At 49.8% G+C, this 12239-nt stretch overlaps 1 protein-coding gene across 1 annotated transcript; it reads right to left on the bottom strand.

The window, feature by feature from the left end:
- Positions 1-9407: 9407 nt before the first annotated feature.
- On the bottom strand, positions 9408-10106 carry LOC136535006 (uncharacterized). Its single transcript, XM_066527354.1, has one exon. The coding sequence runs from the start codon at positions 10104-10106 to the stop codon at positions 9408-9410; it is 699 nt and encodes a 232-aa protein (XP_066383451.1).
- Between the last annotated feature and the right edge of the window lie 2133 nt (positions 10107-12239).

Raw genomic sequence — 12239 nt, 5'->3', positions numbered from 1 at the left:
TGAAGCCTATAGTTTCCTTTTCCACGTATAAAGTAGATCTTTCGGTAGATGTATCTTTTTCACCGAAGCTCCGATTAGTGTGCTTCTCACGACTATGTGTTCGTAGCGATGTGTAGAATCGTGTTTCAAACTCTTTTACTTATTTTTCTATGATTGGTGTACTGTTCTAATTTAGATCTATTTTTTGCTTCATGTATGATTGTACGGATGTTTGTGTGGTGCTTTATGATTACATCCAGTCGGTGAGATATACGTGGTGATCAAGAAGAAGAAGAAGAACGTTGAAGATTAAAGCTTACCGAAGGATCGGTGTTTTAAGGCAAGTATAGCATGGGATCATCCTTGTTGTCCTATTCATCTTTAATCACTTAATTCATATTGCATGTGTCTACCTTGACTACCACTAAGGATTTCCTAGTATTTTGTTACCCTATACCTTGATTCCTATGGAGTATTGCATTGGGTTGCTTTGCTAGTTCTCAACTACAACCATGATCTTGTAACTTGACTAATGTAATATGCAATAAACATTAAAAGATGCTTTTTAGCAACATGGAACAAGGGGGCTAGAGCATTGGGCAATTTTTATGGTGCTCTAGATTCCTCTCCCTAAGGACTTATCTATAAGTGATCATCCGGGACTTATAGTACAGCTGTGAGGGCTATATGGCTCTAGCTTTAGCTCAGTATGAGGACCTTTTCTAGCTTGTTAGTGGTTACCTTTATTGGCGTAAGAATGGCTTGATGAATCGGGTATAGTGCGGCCTCTGTCCCCTTGAGTATAGGCTGTGCGTCATTGTGCCATCGGGAAGGGGGGCTCTATGTCTGTTTGCCGAGTGAATCTAATGGCCCTAACTTGTTAGATGAACCTTAGAAAGGCTTCATAGTGAACCCTGCCAACCTTCCTTGGTAGTGGGTCAAGAGGTTGGCTGCCTTAGGTGAAAGGGTAAATCAAGACTCACAGTGAAAGTGTACAACCTCTGCAGAGTGTAAAACTGGTATATCAGCCGTGCTCACGGTCATGAGTGGCCTTGGAACATTTATGGAATAGATGATGAACACTAATGATATGGATGATGAAGATGCTCACTAATGGTTAATTGTTTATGCTATTCATTATTCATGTTTACCTGATCATGTGTTTATATGAGCTTGTGATAAACTTGTTGCTACTCCTTTGCTAAAATCATGACTCACTAAAAGCTAATCGTAGTTAACCAGTGTCAGCCTTTTGAGCCTTATGAACTCCATGTTATATTTGTTGAGTACGACATGTACTTATGCTTGCTTTACTTTTCAAATATTTGGATGAAAATCCCGGATGGGTACCAGATTACTAGAGTATGGAGGAATTAGGCTTGTGATCAACCAGTCAGTTGTCCCTGTGGATTTGGAGTCTTCACCTGAAGATTGGAGTTGTCTTTACGCTGTCTATACTCTGAGGTTATATTCTTTATACTAATACGTTATGTATTTAAGCATTGTCTATTGATATTACCCTTATTTGTAGCTATATGTGAGATTTGACTTCTTGGGCACACATATGGTGTGTATCTGGTTTTGTTCTTAAAACCGGGTGCTACACTTGTGTAGCCTTGTTATTGAGCATTGCTAGTGAGCTTAGGAGCTTTGTGCTTTTGCTTACTAGATTGTGTAGGAGCTCCCTCGGTTGTGCAAAGTACTAGTGCATAGGTTTGTGTGACCTTGCTCTAGAATTATTTAGGTGAGTGAAGGGACCGTGACGCCTAAGAGGGGGTGAATTAGGCAACTTAAAATTCTAACTCTAAACAATGGCCTCTTTTTCTAACCTTATCAAAACCTATGCAAAAGATAAACTATCTAAATGTGCAACTATAGTTTGGCTAGTGTGTTGCTATCTCTACCGCAAAAGGAGTAATTCAATCAATGTAAATGCGGAAGCTAAAGAGCAAGGTAGAGATATGCAAACTCCCGTCGGACGTGTCCGGTCGCAGTTTCGCCGCTCTGGAACCTCTCTATACTCGATCGGACGCTGCTGCCCTGCGTCCGGTCGGTTGTCGCCAGCATCCGGTCGCTGCTGATGACGCCTGTCTGCCGAGCCTCTGGTCGCTTCTTCCAGCGTCTGGTCGCCTGTGCGAGCTCGTTTCTTCGTGATCTTGCGTACGGCTTGATTCCTATCTTCATGCTTGAACTTTGCTTGATATCTTGAGTCTTCTCTTGAGCTCCTAAGGTCTTGGTTATGGTGTTGATCATCGGATCATCATGTCGCCTTCGTCCAAGTCACGTCTTGCATCCTATTGAACTATAAAACAACCACTTGCAAATTCATTAGTCCAATTTGGTTGTGTTGATCATCAAACACCAAAATCCAAAGTAAATGGGCCAAGGGTCCATTTTCCTTACAATCTCCCCCTTTTTGGTGATTGATGACAACACGACCAAAGCAAGCAAATAATAGAATTTTGAAATTTAAAAACTACCTACTTGCTAGGATGCAATGCAAGGGGCAAGATTATATGATGCTAAAAGATACTACTTGTAAGACTATATAGAAACTTATCTTGCCCTTGCAAATGTCCCCATGTGGTATTATGGATTTAAGCCTTGCTTCCTACAAGTTTTCCCATTACTTAGGCTAATCCATAATCCACTATCCTCCCTTTCTCGGACCATTACTACAAATCAATGCTTGCTTTTGGTCCTCTAAATTCTCCCCCTTTGGAATCAAGCATCGAAAAGGAAGACATTAGTAGCACAAGGGAGGGTCAAACTTTGTGATCCTTTGTATGTAGAGTGGAATAGATCACAAAATTTGACTCTCACATTATATAGATTAAGCTCCCCCTAAATATATGCATACATATGATAGAAGGCAAAGTATATGCATAATTAGCAAGTTATTTCTCAAGGGAATTTAATCTATATAATGCATGGAGAAAGCATATAAATATCAAAATGGAATCAACATGATGATATTGGTTTAGAAATACCACATGCGGAATCCAATTTGATTTCTACCACTTGCAACCGGTGGTGGGTCTTTAAAGTATGATGCTTAACTCCGGGGACTCCATTTTCCTTGCAATGAGACTACTACACACATGATAAGCTTGAAAAAGGTGTTAGTCTCAAAGCATCCAACTTGTAGAGTAACCTCCCCCTAAATTTGTGCACGCAATATGGAATACTTGTTGGAAGCATGCACATTGATTTTAGAATAAAAAATACCACTTGAAAGATGACTTCTCATGAATGTGAGAATCATTTTCGAAGATGATATTCGGGAGAAATTATCTACAATTTGTACTTTGGCACATATTAGATGAACAATTGAAGGACAAGCTATGTGCCGTGCTCCTAAACAATTTTAAACCATGTAGGATTGCTCCAAGGAATAGGAATGAAATCGAGCAAGCCTACCATATGAAATACCTAGTGTATGCATGACAAAAGATATAAGCATGCAAATGCAAACCTAGGCATCAATAGTAACTAGATGCTAAAAGAGACCAATTGTAGGAAAATTTAAATCTAATACCAATTAAAGCAAATAGAATCGAGTTACCTAACATGGGAAGGGAAATTTGGGTCCATAGTATTCACTAACCCACTTGGCAATGATTTTGTCCATCATGATGCACCCCATGAAATACATCAATACTTTGCCAAGTCTGCAAATTCCCCAAAGTCCATTGGACTTCTCACTTCCCTTTCAGGATCCAAACCTTCTTGGTGCTTTTCATGTTGGAAATGATTTCCTTTGGCACCCAAAAGCGTTTGACCCCATTGTTGGCTTGCTTGTTCACCTTGAGGGCCACCACCTTGTCATTTTTCTTCTTCTTCAAAAGATAGGGTGTGGAGGCCTTTTTGTCCACCTTGTTGGTGTAGGTGTTGGAGAGCTTGCTTGCTTGCTTCTTCTCTTTCTTCTTTGCTCGTCCCCCATTCTCCTTGCACTCATAGGACTTGTGGCCTTCCTTGTGGCACACGTAACAAACCACGGTTTGTCCTTCATCAAGCTTCTTCACTCCCTTTACAGTGTTATCTTGATGAAGTTGGGTTTGCTTCGCCTTGCCTTTCACTTGAGTCAAGTCCTTGGTGAGGCGAGCTACTTCTTGCTTGAGTTGCTCATTCTCCTTTGCAACCTCTTGTGTGCATGTATCTACAACAACTTTCTCAACACAAACTTAGTTGCACAAAGGTGAGTCTAAACATAAATCATTACAAGAAGTAGAGGCATCCTTTTTAGACATGTTAAGGATAGAACTTTTGTTTTTAGATGCCTTGGTGGGGGTTGTACTAACGGCTTCAAGATTAGCAACTTTATTAGTTAGCTCATCACAATGTTTGCACATGGTTTCCATTTTTGCAAGCAAACTTTTATAAGCATCTTGAGAGCTAGCTAACTTTTCTTTTAATTTTTCATTTTTCTTTACAAGTTGCTCATCATTGATTGTGCATTCATTTGTTGTTGCACTAGCCTTAAGTTGCTAAATTTTAGTAGATAGTTCAACATTGAGATTAGCAAAGTTCTCATATTGTTCAAGCAAAGTTTTGTATGCTTCTTGTGAACTATCTAGCTTTTCTTTTAAACTTTTGAGCTTCTTTTGTTGACTAGTGCAAACCTTAGCATAATTAAGATTTTGTTGCACAATTTCATGATAAGAAGGCATATCATCATCACTATCACTCTCACTAGAGGATGAGCTTTCGTTACCTCGTGCCATAAGGCACACACGAGAAGAGCTTGATGATGAGTGCTTGCGGCCTCGCCTCTTGTGATGGTGTTCTTCTTCACTTGAAGAATCATTCCATGATCTTATTGATGTGAGGGCTTGGTTCTTGCATGCCTTCTTCTTTGTCTTGGGTGTAGGCTTGTTTGGACAAACTTCCACAAAGTGCCCCAACTCGCCGCATCCATAGCATCCTCTCTTTCTTTGCTCATTTCTTTGATTGGTGAAAATTAGATCTTGAATTTGGATGGGCACACCCTTGACATTGAGCCTTTGGATCATCTTCTCCACCTTGTTGATTAGTTTGATTGATTCTTCATCAAGGTCGGAGGTGGAGGAGGAAGATTGATCATCATCACTTGAATCTACATCATCATCATCATTGTCCTCATCTTTTTCTTCATCTTCACTTGAGGAGCTTGAGCTTGAGCTTGTCTCAACTTGCTTGCCCTTCATCTTCTTTTTCTCGCTACATGCGAGAGCTTTGCCTTTGCTTGATGAAGAAGCTTCTTCTTGACCCATCTTACATGACATTTCAAATGCCACTAACTTGCCAATGACTATGCCCGGGGTCATGGTGCTCAAGTCCTCCATATTGTGAAGGATGGTGATGATGCTTGCATATTTCTTTTGTGGTAGCATGGAGATGATCTTCCTCACAATGTCCGCATCATCTAGCTTTATTAATCCTATTGAATGGAGCTCATTGATAATTAGATTCAAACGAGAATACATATCATGAACAAGCTTGTCGGTGCTTTGAACAAGCACCAGCAAGTAAATTTATATTGATGCGCGTTAGGCCCGGATGGTGTGCTAAAGGACACAAGATTTGTACTGGTTCAGGCTAAATGTCCCTATGTCCAGTCTGTTGCTGCTCGTGTTATTAGCATCGAAAATGGTTCGTAGTAGGGGGTACAAACGGTCGAGAGAGGGACTGGTCCCAAGTCTCTGATGGAAGGGTCGAAAGGTTGCCAAGAGCCTGGTAGCAGCTTGATTGTGTGTGATGTGTGTTGTGTTGTCAAAAGTCGGTCCCTTTGTTGGAGGAAGCACATCCCCTTTTATAGATGAAGGGGACGGCCTTACAAGTGAGAGGGAAAGGGTGCGTATGCTTCCAAGCCTTGTTGTTCACGTCTACCGGGCCTTGTTGTCCATTCCGGCGGGTACAAGATAATGGTAAGCGCCTACAATACTGTCGATGCTACTGTAGAATGTCAGGGTGGCTACAGAGTACTGCTCTGCGTAGGGTATGGACTATGGTATAGTGGTTTTGACTTATGAGCCTTGCCCAGCCTTGCTCCGCACGCCTTCTGGTTCCTATGAGTCCCCGTCGGAGGGATGCGGGGTTGGGGTCTGAAGTAGCGCTGTGGGCAAGGCCTTCAATCGGAGAGGGCGTCCGCAGGCCGAAGCGAGTGCTCCGATCTAGTGGGCCCAAGGGATCGTGGAGCGGGCGCCGCTCCCTTGAGACCACCACACGGCGACAACACATCTGTCATTGTGGAGGGCGCGAGCCCTTTCTTGGACTATAGTGGTTGTCATATGTCTACGTCGGGTTCCATGTCTGAGGACTGAAGGCGGCGCCTACAACTCTATAGGGCAAAAAGCACGCGCCCGCAACACTATTCAGGCTCTGCCACGCCTGGAAGGGTCTAAAGCACCCATCCCATCATTCCCTGGCAGTACCTTTCCAACCAGGGCGTAGGGTATGGTCCTCGAAGCCACGGTTGACCCGAACGTCTTGTCCTACCCTGTTCCTATCATCATGAGGGAGCGGGGAGAGGTTGTGAGATGAAACCAGTCTTTGGACATCGGGTGAGGCGAGGTCCATCCTCGGACATTGGGCGAGGTGGAGTCTAGCTCTTATCCATCGGGCGAGACCGAGCCCAGCCCTCGAGGGTTGAGCAAGGTGGGGCTAGATCGAGGGCGTCGGGCGAGGCGGAGTCGAGCCCAGCCCTCGGGCGAGGCGGAGCTAGCCCAAGGGCATCGGGCGAGGTGGAGTCTAGCCCTCAGCCCTCGGGCGAGGCAGAGCTGACCCAAAGGTGTTGGGCGAGGCAGAGTCTGGCCCTTAGCCCTCGGGCGAGGCAGAGCTGGCCTAAGGGCGTCGGGCGAGGCGGAACCAAACTCCCATCATTCGAGCAAGAAACGCAGTGGCGCCCTTGTCCGTCCGGGAGTTTTTAATGTTCGATGGTTATTGGTTCCACCTTCTGGGGTACCCCAGTATTAGGTCCCCGATAGTAGCCCCTGAGCCCCGGGTGATTCGGACAGAATCGCCCGGGGGTGTTTTCGATTTTGTTGGAGTTAATTTGCCGGAGGGTGCGCGCGAGCGCACCCGATGGGTGTAGCCCCCGAGCCCCTGGGTGATTCAAGTAGAGTCACCCGGGGGTAGTATTGGACCCTTCGCAGGTAAGGCTGAAAGACTTGGTTTTTTGTCAGCTGGATATTTTTAAGGGAATCGTGGTATTCCGTTCACGGGAAATTTACTCAGTGCCAGCCTGGCTAGGACCTGACTGCGGATCGAGGCCTTGGTGATGCTTGCGTCCTTGAGTCCTGGTAGTTTATGGGCCTATCCCTCATTGGGACGGCCCTTTGGCTCCGGGACCCTAGGTGGGCCGGAGGGAAAAGCTCTATGACCTGTGTCCCCTCTATGGAGAGAGAGTCCTGGTCCGCCTGGGGAAGGCGAACCGTCCGGCATGATTTTTTTGGGAGGGGATAGGGATCGTGTGCGCGTATCCCATGAGGTGACGCGGCGGTGTGCATGGCAGGCTCAAAGATCGAGGCAGACGGTTGCCCTTCTCGCATCCATCGCCCTATAAAACCACGGGGTTCACCCCCAGGGTTCCGCGTTTTGCCTCCTCGCCTTCGCGTCCTCAGCCTTCGCTGCCAATCGCCTGCGCCTCTTGCACCCGTACTGCCTCCACCATCAAACTCGCTGCTGCCTTCTTCGCCATGCTGCTCCTACCATCACAATGGACCCGGGGTACAAATCCAACATCTCTCCTCAGCGCTTAGAGGGCCTCGTCCACCGAGGCCTCCTTCGCCCATTGACCACCGTCGAGGACTGGCGGCTGCCCGGTGAAGAGGGGGAACCGGAGCCACCCGAAGGGTACGTCATTTCTTTCGCCCACCTCCACGAGCAAGGATTCGCCATGCTCACCCATCAGTTCCTTCGGGGACTGATGGACTACAACCAGGTGGAGCTTCAACACCTTACCCCCAATGGGATTCAGCACATTGCGGCGTTTGTCGCCCTGTGCGAGGGGTTCTTGGGGATCGATGCCCACTTTGACCTATGGCGGTATCTCTTTGCTATCAATCTCATGAAGAGGCAGGTTGGGAAGCAAGATCTGCATGCACCGGTGGGGTGCACCAGCATCCACCTCCACAACACCCGAGCAGGTCGTATCCGTTAACACGTCTGACCACCTCTAACAAGGGGTGGCATTCGCAATGGTTCTATGTCAAGAACGATGCCACCGCTCCCTTGCCAGCCTTCACTGGGCGCTACATCTTGGAGGCCCTAGAGTCATGGGGGTGGGGCGTTCAGGCCAATGACAAGAAGCATCTCAACGGCCTTCTCGCTGCCTTCTGAAGTCTAAAGGAGAGGGGCGTGAAGGGGTCGGGGATTATTGGTGCCTACCATGCGAGGAGGGTTGCACCGCTGATGGCACGCGCGCTTCCCCTATATTAGATGGTGCCTAAAGCATCGTTCAAAGGGACAGCGCTTGCCGACGAAGCGCTCCCTTCTTCCAAGGTGGCACAGCGCATTAAGGAGGCTATGGAGCCGACGAAGGACTCCGTTGGCGCCATCCTCGACTTTGTGTACCCAGTGCCGTCCATCCCCCAATGCGGCCGGAGCCGTGGTTTGTTGACTTTGTAAGTTTTCTTTTCCCTTGCTCCTCTTTTCGCTTCAAATTTCCGATCCCCTAATGCTAACCATGGGATAGCGGGATCAGCCGGGGGACTGTTCTTCAAGAACAGCCCGGTTCCACTACCAAAGGACCCAACCCGGGCGGCAGCAAACCGTGCCCTAGCCGGTTGGGACAAGAAGACGAGGGAGCTCACGAAGAAGAAGGCAGCAACGAGCTCACGATCAAGGAGAGGAGACTAGTAGTGATGACAACGACAATGATGACGACGACGATGATGAGATGGCAGCCAGCATGGATTGGGGTGACCTGGTGAATGAGGACTCGTTGTCCATGCAGGGACCCCTTCTAGTCCACATGGAGGGAAGTGAGTCGATGGGGACGGTGGAGCCGGGCCTGCCTCTAAGTCCGGCGGGAGCCGGAGGATCCACCATCACCCGCGGGGTGTCGACGGAGGATCGGTGGATGGGAGGGGACAGATCCGAGGCCATCCCCAAGGTACTGGTGGAGGGGGGCGGCTCTGGCGCCATGCCCCATGAGCTGATGGAGGGGAGCGGCTCTGGTGCCGTGCCCCCAGAGGCAAGGGAGACGAGCCCCCCTGCGTCGGAGCAGGCGGGAGGCTCGAAATGGTCCCGTCCACATGAGTTGGAGCAGGGGTCTGGGGGTTCATCCCCAAAACATACCCGTCGACTGAAAGCATCAGAGTACGTCACCAATTCCCCTCGTTTTCTTCCTTTATTTCTCCGTTCCGACCTTATGCCCTTTTTCTGTTTTGCAGATTATTGTGACGGGGCCACCCTTTGGGGCCGGCGCCTAGGAAGAGCCTCGCTCTCTAGGCAGGGCGGATCACGCTGCCCGATGTCACCCCTATTTTGGGCAGGAGTGACGCTGCCGCTGCAGCCTTGTTGGCTGGTCCGGCGGCGCCCGCGGTGGCGCTCGTGCCGTTAGTGGTTGTTGAGCAGACGGTCGCGACCGCAACAAGCCGAGAGTAGCCGGATGCAGCCACGGTGGCGTCCGAGGGGGTGGCGCATTCCATGCCCCCGGCGGCCCAGGTGATGGCGCCTGACGTGGGCCGGGCGGAGTTGGATGCCACCATGGCGGCGTCTGACAGAGCAGCGCAGTTCGTGCCGCCGGAGGCCCAGACAGACGTGGCTGCGACCGCGATAAGCCCGGCGGGGTCGGATACTACCGTGGTGGCATCCGAGGGGGTGGTGCAATCCCCGCCACTAGCGGTCCAGGCCGTGGTGCCCGGGGTAGGCCGGATGGAGGAGGACACGGCCGGAAGGTCTCTAGGCATCGTGGTAGTGGTGGGAAGGACCAGAAGGGAGCCGCCTTTGGCCTTGTTGTCGGGGGGCAACCACTCTCCCACGAGGGGGAGCCGCCGCTCCAGTGGATGGCCGCCGAGGACCCAACATTGGCTCTGTTCTTGCTCGATGATGCTGCTGAGAGCCTGGAGCGATCTGGACATCGGGTTCTCGGCTGCGTTGAATGCCTTGAATGAGGCCAGTGGTGCCTTGCGCGAAATCCTCATTCCTTCTAGCCGGGTATACACTTGATCTTCTTGCTTGTTTTCTTCTTTCTTCACACATTTCTATGTTTTTGTGTCTTCTGATTCCGATCCTCCTTTCAGAATATTATTACTCGTAGCCGGGTCAAGTCCCGGTTCCTTCGTGAGCAAAAGGCAGAATGGGACCGCCTTACCGAGGAGGCCAGGCTACGAGGAGATGTGGGTGCGCAACTCGCTATCGCCTAGCAGCGGGAGGCCAAGGCACGTCGGGACATGGGGGAGGCTCATGGAATGTTTGAGGACCTATTGGCGAGGGTGAAGCTAGACGAGGAGGATGCCGCCAGGCTTCGAAAAGAGCAGGACGAGCTACTACAGAAGGACGCCGTGGCCAGTGAGCGGGCCGGCGAGCTCCTGGCGGAGCTGGAGATGGAGCGAGACCTCAAACTGAAAGCTGAGGAGAGGTCCACGGCATTGCAGCAGAGGGCAGACTGGGACGCCGAGATGATCACCCGGTTGCACGAGGTGCAGGACGAGCTACGCCGGACCGAGGAAAGACTTCGCTCGGAATGCAGTGCAGCCCATGAGGGTCATGACCAGGCCATCTGGGAGCATGATGAGGCATGTGGGGTGGCCGATTCCCTCTGGGCGGATCTTGGAGACACGGTGAACCGAAGGTTGGACGTTGAGAATGTTGTTGCCAGGCTAGAGAAGGAGCTTACCGAAGTGCGAGGGATCCTCCGAGTCGAGAGCGATGAGCATGACCTTCTGCAAGCCGCTGTTAGAGTGGTCACTGACGCCCTGAGGGTGGCGCAGCCAGAAGGATCCAGCTCGCTTGCAGCTCGTGCTGTGGAAATCACGGCGTGGGTAGGCCAACTTGAGGAGGATGCCTTTCATGCTGGGATCACCCAAGCCTTTGCTGTCGCCCATTCCCATTATGATAAGGAGATTAACCTGGAGGTAATGAGCCATGCCTTCACGCTTGTCTATGATGATGATGAGCTGGACAAGATGGAAAAGGCAGTGGCTCCCCTTGCGCGGAACCTAGCGGACAAGCTGAAACAAGAGGTTCTCCCTTCGTGAAAGTAGTTAGCTTGATAAACACTTATTTGTAATATGTGAACAAGTGTTAGTACTTTTGTGTCCTAGAAACGGTTTCGTAATTTTTGTTTCGTTTGTTTGATTTTACCTTCTTCTCTCTGTAATGTTTTTTCAAAAAAAGAAAGGAGGTACCCATACCTTTATCGGCCCCTGAGTGAGATCCGACCCCTTGCGGTTGGTGGGGTCAGATGTTACTGGAGACCGAAGCAAGGGAGGCAAACTTACATTTGTATTTACTCGTACCCCTTACCTAGGACTTTGATGATCACTGCGTGACCGTGCGTTATGAGCTTGCTAACGGGGATGTTCGGATGGAATCCGATCCCATTTGCTTCGCGGCAAGGTCGGCGATGCCCTCGGGTGGCGTTCTATTACTCCTTTGCCCGCCTTCCAACAGATTCCCCCTCAATGGGGTTTCTATGGGCTCGGCTAGAGGCTAGATTGAACAAGAAGGTTGAGATGACCCTATTCATATTAATGCGGGTCGGGCTAAGGCCGTTGAGGCTCATCTGTGTTTTCTCCCCTGGCTCTTGTTTGCCACGAGGCGGCCCTAGACCCTTTGCTGGTCAGCCTTCGAACCTCGATCTCTTGATCTTGGATCGAGCGGCTCGAGCCCCTGAGCCCTTTAGGGTCTATTACGGGTCGGCCGTGTTTTCGCGCGCTACCCCATCCTCGGTTTCCATGGCCAAAGGGGCTGAGTTGACGACACTTGCCTTGATGGCTCGAGTGTCACGCTCAATGAGCTCGCTAACGGGTATGTTCATTTGGAATCCGGATCCATCGTTCGCTGACGGGGTCGGCAGAGCCCTCATGTGGCATTCCACTACTTCTTAACCCGCCTCCCGGCAGATGCCCGAGCTATTCGTTGGGCTCAGGTGGCCCATTGGCCTCTCCTCGATGGAGATTCTGTGGGTCTGGCTCGAGGTTAGAATCGAACGAGAAAGGTCCAAATGTCCCTGTCCGTTTCTGAACGGGGTCGGGCGAGGCCGCTGGGGCTCATTTCGGTTTTCCTCCCCTGGCTCTGTTTGACACGAGGCGGCCTCGAGCCCATCGCGGGCC

This window comes from Miscanthus floridulus, unplaced genomic scaffold, assembly GCF_019320115.1.
Source record: "Miscanthus floridulus cultivar M001 unplaced genomic scaffold, ASM1932011v1 os_2477_1_2, whole genome shotgun sequence".
Taxonomy (NCBI): Eukaryota; Viridiplantae; Streptophyta; class Magnoliopsida; order Poales; family Poaceae; genus Miscanthus; species Miscanthus floridulus.
Note: the sequence above shows the minus strand (reverse complement) of the source record. Positions and strands in the feature narration are given on the sequence as shown.

What these genes read in the sequence shown, in the direction of transcription:
- LOC136535006 (XM_066527354.1), bottom strand. Translation starts at nt 10,106, where the DNA reads ATGAGGATTTCGCGCAAGGCACCACTGGCCTCATTCAAGGCATTCAAC.